The sequence below is a fragment of the Polyodon spathula genome, chromosome 18, assembly GCF_017654505.1.
Source record: "Polyodon spathula isolate WHYD16114869_AA chromosome 18, ASM1765450v1, whole genome shotgun sequence".
Lineage (NCBI taxonomy): Eukaryota > Metazoa > Chordata > Actinopteri > Acipenseriformes > Polyodontidae > Polyodon > Polyodon spathula.
Window position 1 is genome coordinate 5190071 of NC_054551.1, and position 12486 is coordinate 5202556.

Here is a 12486-nt window from a genome sequence, read left to right on the forward strand (position 1 = left end):
GGTGGAGCATGCATGGTGAGGCATGGGGCATGTAAACAGCTAATAAACAAAAATCAGATAATAATAAACACAACAAACTGTTTCAATGCGCCTCCTGGCTCTCTGGAGCCAAGATGTCATGGACTGGTTCATGCATTCCCATGATGCAATTTCCTAAAAATCTATTTCATAGTCTGGAGCCATTTGCATTATGATGGCCTACCGTGCTGCTTGATTACTTCTGTTGCCATCCTTCAGAAGCACATTAACATTGATAAGCTGCTGTTGTGAAAATCAATGTAAATCTAGCTATGAGAGTCGCCCCCCAACATAAGATGGGTACATTTAGAAACCCAATGCCTATTGTCATAGCTTCTCTGAGGTTTTCCTAAATGAACTCCTTGCATTGATGTGGGATTCTAAAAATACACGTCTCATAAGAATTCTTAGCCTGTTGACAAGGACAAGGGTTGCCCTGGCTTAGATGTTAAATATTTAACATTTGGTAGTGGCTGCTTACTGGTCTTGTAACAGAGTGGTCTGTACAGACTGTGTTAACAGTTTGGGTTTGGCTTGCGCTGACCTTTGTCAAACCTGCAAACGTCTCCTTTGGCTGTGTTCTTGTGTATGGAAATGTGATGACATTTGTGGCTTTGTGTGATTTATTCAATTGCTGAAAAATTACTCTTTGAAATACAACAGGTTTTAATTTTTAATAATTGCACAGTGACAGCAAATGAGAAAAACAGAGAGACCTTCATTTAAATTAAGCTGGGACAAGGAATGCCGGCATTAGGAAATGAAGCTCAATACAACTGTCATCGGAGATGATGTGTGATGCTAACAATACCTTATGCTCCATGAAAGGAATTATAACCCAATGTTCTTTTCCTGCCTAGAAATTATGGAATTGGAACTACTTATTGACAAAATCTAATTATAATAACATGTAACTTTGCTCTGTTTTAATTTTTTTTTGTGGTTTGTTTTTGACACTCCAGTTTTTACATAGCAATGTGTCAAATCTGGCAGATGGACATTGGGTATTATAGTCTAGCGCATTTTAAAAACCAAATAAAACCAAAAGAGATGTGTGCTTGTGCCATTTTAATAGGCTCCATTAGGAAACTGGGCTAAAGAGTTTAAAACATAATATATTCAGCACTAACACATTTGTACTTTACTGAATATGTTTGGAAACAATTCTGTTCTTGTCCATCTAGGGACATATCCTCTTTTTTTTTCACAGTTTTTTCTGCATAATTAAAACACCAGGTGGCGCCAAGTCAATACAAAATGAATCCCAGACAGCTTTTCCATATTCAGGACAGGTTACATGGTTTTAATTTGTCCTTTTGGGCTCTAGTCTAATTTCTAGCATTCTACTGTAGGATATGGAAAAAATGCATAGACAAAACATTTTGCAATCTGAATATCTGAACCAAATTACAAGCCCCAAAAAGTAAAATACTGGACTGATTCAATTACATTTCAGATATGTATATGTGCTCTTATTACACATGTTAGAATTTTTTTTATATTACAGGGCTTGATAACAGCATACTCCTTTGACACCAATAGAGTGACAAAATCACTCTGATAAACCAATAAAATGGATTGGGTGAGGGGACCTCTATTGATCTGTGCAGTTTCTTATCTTTAAGTCCACAGTGCCATCTGCTGAAAGGGAGATTAAGTTTAATAAACCGCTGACACAAGTAAGATTTATTAATTAATTAAATTTATTAATGTCCTTTGACCTTTGATGCATAATTATTTTCTTTTAGACAATAAACAGCAGTAAAAAGACTCTGAGTCTCTCAGGAATACATCACATATATATATGATATATATATATATATATATATATATATATATATATATATATATATATAAGTAAATAACATCATATGACACCTTTTGAAAAAGAGCTACGAGAGATATTTTATATATTTGAATCCCTTTTCCTTGCGGATAATAACAGTGTCTAATTGTACATGTTTAGGCAGTGGTCTAGTCAACAGAGAAAAACAGACATGTAATAAATGTGCAGTTAGGGATGCATTTAGCCAGCTAACCACATCCTGTGAGAGCCCTTTACAAGGGTTGTTATTGATCCCTCACAGTACTTTGCACTGCGGTAAACTTCCTGCCTGAGAAACCCTTCTCTTCATGGGAACGTAGTCCGAGTTTCCATGAGCCAGACTGGATCAGGGGACTTGTTCCTGAATATTTTATCCATTCCCATCTTCTAGCCTGAATTTATGTTTAAGCCAAATAAAGTAAGAATGAATGAGTTTGACTTTTAACTAAGAGAATATTTAAAATATATAAAACATATTTGCAAATAGCATAAAATCACTTTCTGCTTAAAGCTGCTTTTTACCTGCAAAGCGTAGATCAAACACGCAGGTCATATAATATACAAGATAGCTTAGTTACACAAGACACAGTTAAAGATACCGTAGCACCCATATCATCTCATTGTACCATCTTACCAAGGAATAGCCCTTGAATAAATATTAGCTTGTCTACCAGTTATTACAATATACAGGGATATATTTCCAAAGCATTTACTCCAGTCTTTATGAACTCACATATATATGTGTTGTCTTTTCTGTAAAGGACAAATCCTAGGGATTATTTTTATATGAATGTGTTACAGTGTGTAAGTATATACATGTGTTATATAAATTGTGTATATATTCTAATATTAATTTTCACATTTTTCTTAATTGGACAATGGATAATATATGAACATATGTAGTCATTTGTATGAAACATTGTATGAAACCAAATGAAGAGGTATGTTTTCATTATAAAAAAAAAAAACTATATTTAGAGTATAAAAATACATATTTAGATTATAAAAAACATATATTTAAAGTATAAAAAACACATTTAAATTACAAAATAACCATATATTTAAAGTATAAAAAGAAACATATTTGGAGTATAAAAAACATATATGAAGAGCAATATATGTTACATATACTAACACATAAAATCCTTATTTTGAAAATACTATAAAATCGGACCAATTTCATAACCAATAAGTATATAATTTATATATGAACATATATGTGTACACATGAAAACTAAATGAAGAGAAATAACTGCATATAAGGTTAACATATATTTCTTTTTATACATGTGAAATATAAGTTCTTTCTGTATTGGTAAAACAAAAAAAACAAAAAAAAAAAGAATCAACCTCTAATGTATTTAGTGCAAGTCACACAGGTGTCATATTTATTTGCTCGCTCTAAATGCTAGAGGGACATGTCCAGTGATCTCCGCTCTTCAGGATGTTTCCAGGAATTTAATGTTTCTGATTATTTGGTGCTGCCCCCATAATTATGCAGCAGGCTCATAGATTTATGCTCTGTTACTATTAAAATCCTGTGGTGCATCACGTTAAAGAGTCCTTTCAAAGCCAATTCTGAGTGCTATTGACCAGAATCTAACATTCATCAAATGATTACTGGACAAACCTGCCGATGCTTGGGCTACATTAAGAACCCATTTTCGTGTAGAATTGAGGGAGAGTCATTGTGCAGGGTGCATGGTGGAGTAGTGTCGTACACTGATGTAGTTTATTGTTAGCTTTTTTTGGACAAGATATTTTTTAGAATACACCCAATCTCTCAACTAGCCATAGGAATCCCATCAATTAATTTGCTATAAGTTTGTCAAACATTGTGAAGATACAACTTAAAAAGTGAGCATGAAGAATCAATATAATTATGTGTTCTCAACCTGCTGATATGATCATATTACTGTACCTGGAAATGATAAACATGTTCCAAAATTAACCAACCATTAACAAAAAATTAACCGTATTTTCAACATGCTAGTAAAATACTCTTTAGCATTTAAAAAAACACATACAAACTTAGTGTTTTTTCAATTTGGAGTTTAGAAGCTCATGTGAATACAGTCCTGGATTATTAGTTATTTTATTTAACAGATAATAAGGAACCAAATTTATTACCCTCTGTAGCACACCCATCTTGTGCTAACCAACTGGAGATCCACGATACTTGCTGCTGCTATCTAGTGGGGGGAGTACGTATGACACCTTTGTGTACATCAAGTATGGATACACAGAAGGGTCCTTTTATGATAGTGTGTTGTACTGACAGCTGTCCAGCTGCATGGGTTGCTTAAGCAACAGTAGAATATTTGGCATGGGGCTTTATAATCCCCATTGATGATCAAATTAAATCTTTCTGCCTGCTGTAACAACCTTGCCTTTTCCCTTTTCCCTGGGGAGAAGCTTCCTTTAGCTTTTGCCCATGTAACACCTGTCAAGATTCATTTTAAAATAGAATAAGTTAGGAAAGAATTAAAGAGCTTGTTTTTTAGTTTGCCCCCTTTTCCTCAATTTACAAAATACAGCCCTTCTTTCTGTTTCCTTGACTTAGGCAAGTCATTTCAGAAGATATTGACTGGATTGAGGTCAAAAGAAGCTGCATCCGTTGCAAAAGGCTTCAGGGAGTTGACACAGATAAAAAGTTCATCTATTACATTGGACTTCGAACTCCAACAGCAAAACCAAGCAGCCAAACACAAATAAGTAAGGCATAAACTAACTCGGGATGTACCAAGATACTCTCCTGCATCTTAGTATTTCTGTTCAGTTAAAATTACGTAAAGGGACTCTCAGACCTTGGTAAAAACATCACAACATAATTGAATGCACATCCACACGCAGGCCTTTGCTTGTTTTCTGAGAATCACATCTTGTAACATATATAGAGACGCCCCTTGTAATTAAAAAAATAAAAATAAAATAAAAACTAAAAAACATGAGAAAATTGGAAGGATTTTAACAAGATTTGATCCTGTCTCCTGCTCTTAGGGACCAATAAATAAACAAAGATTAACACGATGAAAGGTAGGCCCAAGTTGATGTATTTCTAGCTTAAAATTGTTCATATCTATCTTGGGTTGGTCATTAGTTATTTTTACCTTTCAGAATAAATATTGGACTCTTTGACATTCACGTGTGTCATAGCCTCATTGAAGCAGGATAGCACAGCCTATGTGAAGTGCTGTTGGAAGGAGAAGACACTGCTCTGTAGTGTAGTGTAGACTTTACTAAGTGAAGAAAATGTAATAGAACGAAGAAGTGGAATACTAAGGAGTGCAGTGACACTTGTACTGAACTAAACCTTTAAAGATAGATAACCTTAGGCTAGACATTTAAGTGTTAATAGGATTATGTATCAGGAGTTGTTCTTTACATTAATTAAATATACAGTAATTCAACAGGAGACCATAAAAGAGTAAGATATTTATATCATTAATATATATATATATATTAATATATTCTATAATATATATATATATATATATATATATATATATATATATATACTGAGTGTACAAAACATTAGGAACACCTGCTCTTTCCTTAAAATAGAATGATGAGGTGAATCCAGGTGAAAGCTATGATCTCTTATTGATGTAACCTGTTAAATCCACTTGAATCTGTGTAGACAAAGGGGAGACAGGTTAAAGGTTTTTAAGCCTTGACATAATTGAGACATGGATTGTGTATGTGTGCCATTCAGAGGGTAAATGGGCAAGACAAAAGATTTAAGTGCCTTTGAACGGGGTATGGTAGTAGGTGCCAGGAGCGCCAGTTTGAGTGTGTCAAGAACTGCAACACTGCTGGGTTTTTCACGCTCAACAGTTTCCCGCGTGTATCAAGGATTTTCCACCAACCAAAGGACATCCAGCCAACGGTAGGTCAGTGGTCGACAACTGCTCATTGATGAAAGAGGCCAAAGGAGGCTGACACGAATTGTGCAGAGTAACAGACGGGCCACAGTTAGTCAACTGAAAATCCAGGACAACACTGGTGCCGAAAGACCCATAAAAGAATGCACAACTCGTCATACCTTGACACGAATGGGGTATGGCAGCCAATGACAGAGTTCCACTTCTTTCAGCAAAACACAAGAAATTGCAGTTGAAGTGGGCTAAGGAACGAAAACACTGGACACTGGAGGATTGGAAAAACATCGCCTGGTCTGATGAATCCCGGTTCCTGCTGTTTCACGCTGATGGGAGGACTAGGATATGGAGAAAACCACATAATTACATGCACCCATCATGCTGTGTGTCAACATTGCAGGCTGGTGGTGGTGGTGTGATGGTGTGGGGTGTGTTTTCATGGCACACATTGGGCCCCTTGATAAAAGTGGAGCAACGTTTGAATGCCACAGGAAATCAGGTGCATCCCTTCATGGCAACATTGTATCCATCTGCTAATGTTTTTTTTCAGCTGGAAAATGCCCCATGCCACAAGGCTAGGATTGTCCAGGAATGCTTGAATGAACATTACAGTGAATTCATCGGCATGCCCAGTCACCAGATCTCAATCCAATTGAGCATTTGTGGGATGAGATGGAATGAGCAATTCGGAGAAGAGATCTACTACCTGCCAACTTTACACAACTATGGGAAACATTGGAGTCAATGTGGCCCAGCATCCCTGTGGAATGCTTTCGACACCTTGTAGAGTCCATGCCCCAACGAATTGAAGCTGTTCTGAGGGCAAAAGGGGGTGCAACTCAATATTAGAATGGTGTTCCTGATTTTTTGTACATTCAGTGTGTGTGTGTGTGTGTGTGTGTGTGTGTGTGTGTGTGTGTATATATATATATATATATATATATATATATATATATATATATATATATATATATATATATAACTATTTACTTCGAGATAGAAGCTCTATCTGAAGTGTTTGTGTTTGGGATTGTTGTCCTACCTTGAATGAATATGTTAAAATGCAGGGATGCAACATTTTTGTACCAGGCCCTGGCATTTTTTGGTTTACTGACACTCAATGGCATATCTTCTAGCTACTTGAGGGCAAACAAACCTGACTGGTTAGTAATACAAGATAGAAGATTGCTTCAGTAGTTAAAACTTATGAAATGCTGCATTGACCTTGAATTAGCAAGTGGTGCTCAGAGCAGACTAAATAAAGTATTGCAAAAAAACCTGAAACTGACAAGTATTCCCATTTTACAGTTTTAGGCAGATAGGCATGACTTCTCATTTATTCTTGCTTCACACTTTTGCTGATACAGGATAATCGCCGACCAGACTGCATGGCATTATCTGTGTGAGTGTGAAATCGCTGCGTGCTTCACTTTATAATATCACTGACAGAGCTCTCACTCGCCTTCCTGGAGCAAGGGGCTTTACTCTAAGCACCTGGAGCAAACCATTACTGGAGCCGGTAAAACTGTGCAGCATTATGACAAGGACATTTAATGACTGCACTCAACCCTAGCATTTTGTCAGATGATTCCTTACCTGTAAACAGCCTGGGTTATATAGATTCTAGTGGGAGGGGAGGAGGTCAGAATCACTGACACTGAAACAGTAGTTATCTTTAGTAGTAGCTTTGATCAGTGTTAGAGAGGTGGCATGATCTCTGAAGTGTATTGCTAATTGATAGCAGGGCCATTTTGGAAGATCCTAATCTCATCCTTTTGGTTTGATCCATCTTACTTTCTTACGCACTGGTGCTAAGCTCACCAGTTAAGCCAGTCATTATAAATGCCATAGAGATGACTGGACGCAATTGTTCCTTAATGCTTAGATAATGGTTCACACTCCTCACTGCCTTGGGAGCTGTTTGAAACCAGCAGTAAATGACAAATGAAGGGGATTCAATTTCCATTCATGTTGGTGATCGTTTCTCACCGAATGACCTTTGCTTTCAATCCAAGGAGGAAGATTATATTTGGGCTTTATGTAATTTATTTTGCCAAGGAACAAAAATGGAAGAGAAAATGGGTTTGAACATGTGAACAGACTGTAATACAAAGCCAAGTGCTTGAATAAGTGTGCAGTACCTTCAGCTGGCCATGGGGGCAGCATTAACTCCTGGGCACCTTCACCACCTAATGTAATAATGAGTCTGACTCTCCAGTGAACAAGGACTAGGATTCCAGACAGCAAACAGAAGCAGAAAGCACTTTTAAAACACAGACGACAAAACATTTGCCATATCTTTATTGCACTTTTACCATGTTGCAAACAAATTCCACAGAAACATTGCAAAGGAAATTGAAGTCTATGGCTGCAGAAAGCAGCATTTTGGTTGTCCAAATATTTATATTTATTTACATAGAGCTATGAAAATCAGACAAGAAAAACAACCAAGCAGCAAATCTACTGCCACAGTCTAAATGAAAAAAAAAAGCTGCAACCACTTTTTGTTTCCCTATCCAGATGTACACTTTCATTTCATATCACATTTAGTGAACCCAACATTCAAGCATTTCGGTCATTGCACAGGTACTAAGTTAACAGTTAACTAAGTCAACACATCAGTTATGTAATACATATATCATATATTATATACTAATTATCTTATATATCAATATATATTAATATATATATATATATATATATATATATATATATATATATATATATATATATACTCTGCTGAGCATTGCACTCTGCTGTCCAAACAATATTAAATGTACAAAAGAGTAAATTTCAAATTACAGTTTATTAACAATTATGATATACTATATATATATATATATATATATATATATATATATATATATATATATATATATATAATATATTTTAATTTGTTACAATCAAAAGTGTAGACATGTTTGTCGCTGATTCAGGATTTTAAGACTTTATCGGATGATATGATTAGATTCCACAAAAGGAGTTTCTTAAAGTGTATTACAGGAAATGAAAATAAAAAAGACATTTGGAGGATACAATATTCTTTCATTAGTAGTCTAAAAAACACAAAGAAAATAAAGCTTTTGAAAAATACAGACTTGCTCATTTTCCTGCACAGGTCTTAAACAAACAGTTTGATTTCTTACAGTGAATTAATGCAAGATTACATAATGGTCTAGCACACATAAGGGGTATAACAGATAATAACATTAGCACAGTAATACAGATGTACGCGAAGTACAATCTAAATACCTTGACATAACATGTGGGTTCAAAGTAAGTACTGTGATTAAGAAGTGTCTCATAATCAAACACATCATGCTTTTGAACAAATAGTTACAGCACAGGTGTGGCTGATACACAAGTTAAACAAATATACAACAGATATAAAAGATGGGTCTTTCTTTCCATGGGAGAGATACACACACATACTGTACTTCCTGAATTATGGGCTGAATGTGAAATCAGTTACTGAAGTAATAATATTTCCAACATTAGTTTTATTCAGTTTTTATAAATTACAATAAAAAAAAAAAAACATCAAATGAAAACAACAAGACCAACATTGTAATGTTTAGGTAGCTTGAATTACATCAAGCCATTTCACCTAGTTCTAGTCATGATTTTGGAGAAGCTGCGAGTAATGCATGCAGTCAATGAACAGGTGCACCACAGACTGTTTTTGGCATTTGACTTGTGACCTAAGCCCTTTGAGGGCCATTGCTGGTTCCCCCTGACTGGTGCACACCTGTACCTGACTGCCTTCTGTAGTGAAGAGAGTGCTGTGACTCCAGTATCATTCATTGTGTAGTAAAAGGACAGTAAATGGCTGCGCCAAACGTGCAAAGCCTGCTCGTGTGATATAAACAGAATACAAATAGGTAACAGGTCCATTAAAGCTGACAATTCCATACACTCGGGGTGTTATTGCAATTCCTCAAATATCTGGAACTACTGTGGACCTGGAGGGCCGATGTTGAATTCTGGTTAAACTACTTTAATATATATATTTACTGACAAAACAAAAAGTGGCAGATTACTGGTACCAGTATATCTGAATACAAACGGAAAACAGCTTGCTAAGTATTACAAATTATTTTCAAGTATAGCCCAACTGCTGTCTTTTCTGACTCATTTAACAGCTATCAAATGGGATGCCCCAGTTAACTCAGGAAGTGTGGGGCTGGGCTGGGATATAGAAATATAAAAGGCAAATTGGAAATCGAGCTTTGGTTGTGTGGAATATAGAGCAAAAAAACACTTTATTAATGTGCCTACCTCCAACAATCATTGTGAGTGTCTGTGATGTAGTTTTCCTGACATTTAACAGTAATAAAAAAGGAATACAAATTAGACTTTGTAAGTTGGATAAATGTGTGCTAGCTTGCATGCCAAACTCTGCAGTCACAAGTACGTCTTGGCAGCAACCCTCACAGCTTGCATGGCCACATACTAGTTTACAATTATCAGCGATAACACAAATTGACATCCAATTATATGCATGGTCTAAACTAACATGAATTAAAAAAAAAATCTTTATGTTGCAGGCTTCCCCTGTGCCCAGTTATCTGTGGATTTGTTTTTTTTAGAAGAATCTAATTCAAGTTCTGAATCAAGGATGTGGTTTTAAGTAAGTTCTAGGACAATGCAGAAAGACGTTTGAAATAGTGAGTATTTTAGTGATATATTGTTTAATTGTGTCAGCAAAAAGGTCACAAATGTAGGTAATTAATGCACACGGCAAACGTGAAATAGGTAGAAAATTACCAATAAAAAAGATACCTAGATACCTGCATTAAATCGTCATGGATTGGGGTTGTGTGGAAGCAACATGATTCCAAGGTTCCAAACACCATACAGCACCTTCTCACTTTACATTCCACACCGAGAGCAGTAAAATGTTTGCTTTTCATCCATTTGCCTCCAAAAGAAGCCACAATAAACAGACTTGAGTCTTGACTCCAATGTGGAAATTGGATTACAGACTGTAAAATCAACAACTGAGAGACGATATCTGAGAAATGTCAAGTGGCTTTGGGTAAAATGACCCACTGAATATTGAGTCCGCATTCTGTTGTATTGGATTTGAGGGCTGATTTTCTGTCGTGAACTGATTTTTTTTTTTTCTTCTCCTCTTAAAAGGCAAGCATTTTTCAATTCACAGACAAACTTAAAATGAACAAAGACTGGGTTTCTAAGGGTGAGTACTTTCTTATTCCTTTTCTCTTCTAAGACAAGCGAACGGCAGGGCATACAAAACAACATGTTTAATTGAGATCAAGTATTTTAAATTAAGTTTGAAATTAAGTTAGAAGTATGAAGTGAAGTATGACATGAGTCTTGTTATGATGAGTAGACCTGTCATAGGAAGTGTTTTAAACCAGTCCGTGGCTTGTTGTAAGTAATCAGAAGGTTTACAATCAAGTGGCCATTCTCACATATGACAGTAATTTGGGATAAGAAATGCAGGAATGGTATCATTTCTACATGGGGTGCTAATTTCACTCCTATTGGAGGCAGGCAGTCCCTTTTGAAGGTGATCCCAGCAAGCAAGCTTTCCTATAAAGTTGTATTACTACTGTAAATCTTGTGATCAAATGGTTGAAGGTATGGATGAGCTGGATTCCCTACAAAACTCCCATATCTATGCTTTTCAATAATTCTGACCTAAAGATTACAGCTGTTGAACCTGAGCCTTTCTTTGGAATACAGACTGACATCTGTTCTAATGTCTTTGTGGTTTAGTGATTTGGAACTACTGTTATTTATTATTTTAAATAAATAAAGAAAAATGACTGGGAAATGGGTTAGACAGAAAAAAAAGGAATTGGTAGAAAGAAATGACATTAAAAAACAGTACTCGAAACAAAACCTAAGCAGTATTTTTTTTTCCTATGCGCTATTAAAATAAGCAATACAACTTTTATTTTAAAACATAATTTCTGTTTTTTTTTTTTTTTTTTCCTTCATATGTATTTTACATGGCTAGGGGATAACACAGAGCCTCTGAATTCACTGAATTCAAAAAAGTGGCATCAATAGTCTTTTGCAAGACTCTCCTTTTATATTAATCATAATAGTACTCTAGAAAAAAACACACTTCTATTGGACGCTACTACCTCGTGCTTGTGATCGTGTTAGCATTGGCACTGTCAAGGTCATTTTCCACCACATTGTTATAACCGTCCCTCTCAATGCAGTCACTGAGGACTTTGAGCACCACCCGAAGTCTGCGGTCCATGGCCTCCAAATGGGGTTTTATAAGGATGGGCATCAGCTTGTCTTGCAGTAAAGACTCTTCCACCAGCTCGCTCAGCTTGTACTCCTCCTTAGCTAGGAGCTGCAGTCGCAGATGGGTAGATCTCTTTACTCTGGAATATAAATGGACAGTAATTAGATTTGATCTTTGCAGCATGACAATTGCTTGTTCATCTGTTAGAATGATGCCTCATTTTTCATGGCTAAACACAAAGGATTAATGAGACCTACCTGCAGCATTGGCTTAAAGGCACCAGTATAGAAATCTCATCATGGGAGTGTTTTCCAAACCTGTGGGTGAGGAAGGAAGACGGTAGATCTTTTTAAAGCTTTCAACTGCATATAACGAAGCCATAATAATTTGAACTTACGCACCCCCTGCCGTTATCCAAGTGGATGATAAAAGTTTCATTGCCAAACTTCTCAAAGGTTTCGTAGTGATGTCGATCCATATTTCCTGAGGGAACAAAGTGATAAGGCATAAAGAGCTGCTTACCCCCATCA

The 12486-nt window shown here is 36.0% G+C and overlaps 1 protein-coding gene across 1 annotated transcript in view; it reads right to left on the reverse strand.

Moving 5' to 3' along the window:
• Positions 1-8642: 8642 nt before the first annotated feature.
• The window catches only part of LOC121331070 (extracellular serine/threonine protein kinase FAM20C-like), a 43862-nt gene continuing 40018 nt past the window's right edge, over positions 8643-12486 (reverse strand). The window contains exons 8-10 of the mRNA XM_041278224.1: positions 12358-12439; positions 12214-12273; positions 8643-12095 (exon numbers count right to left, since the gene is read on the reverse strand). Coding sequence (XP_041134158.1) covers positions 11840-12095; positions 12214-12273; positions 12358-12439 — 398 coding nt within the window. The 3' untranslated portion in view covers positions 8643-11839. The remainder of the gene's footprint in view (positions 12096-12213; positions 12274-12357; positions 12440-12486) is intronic.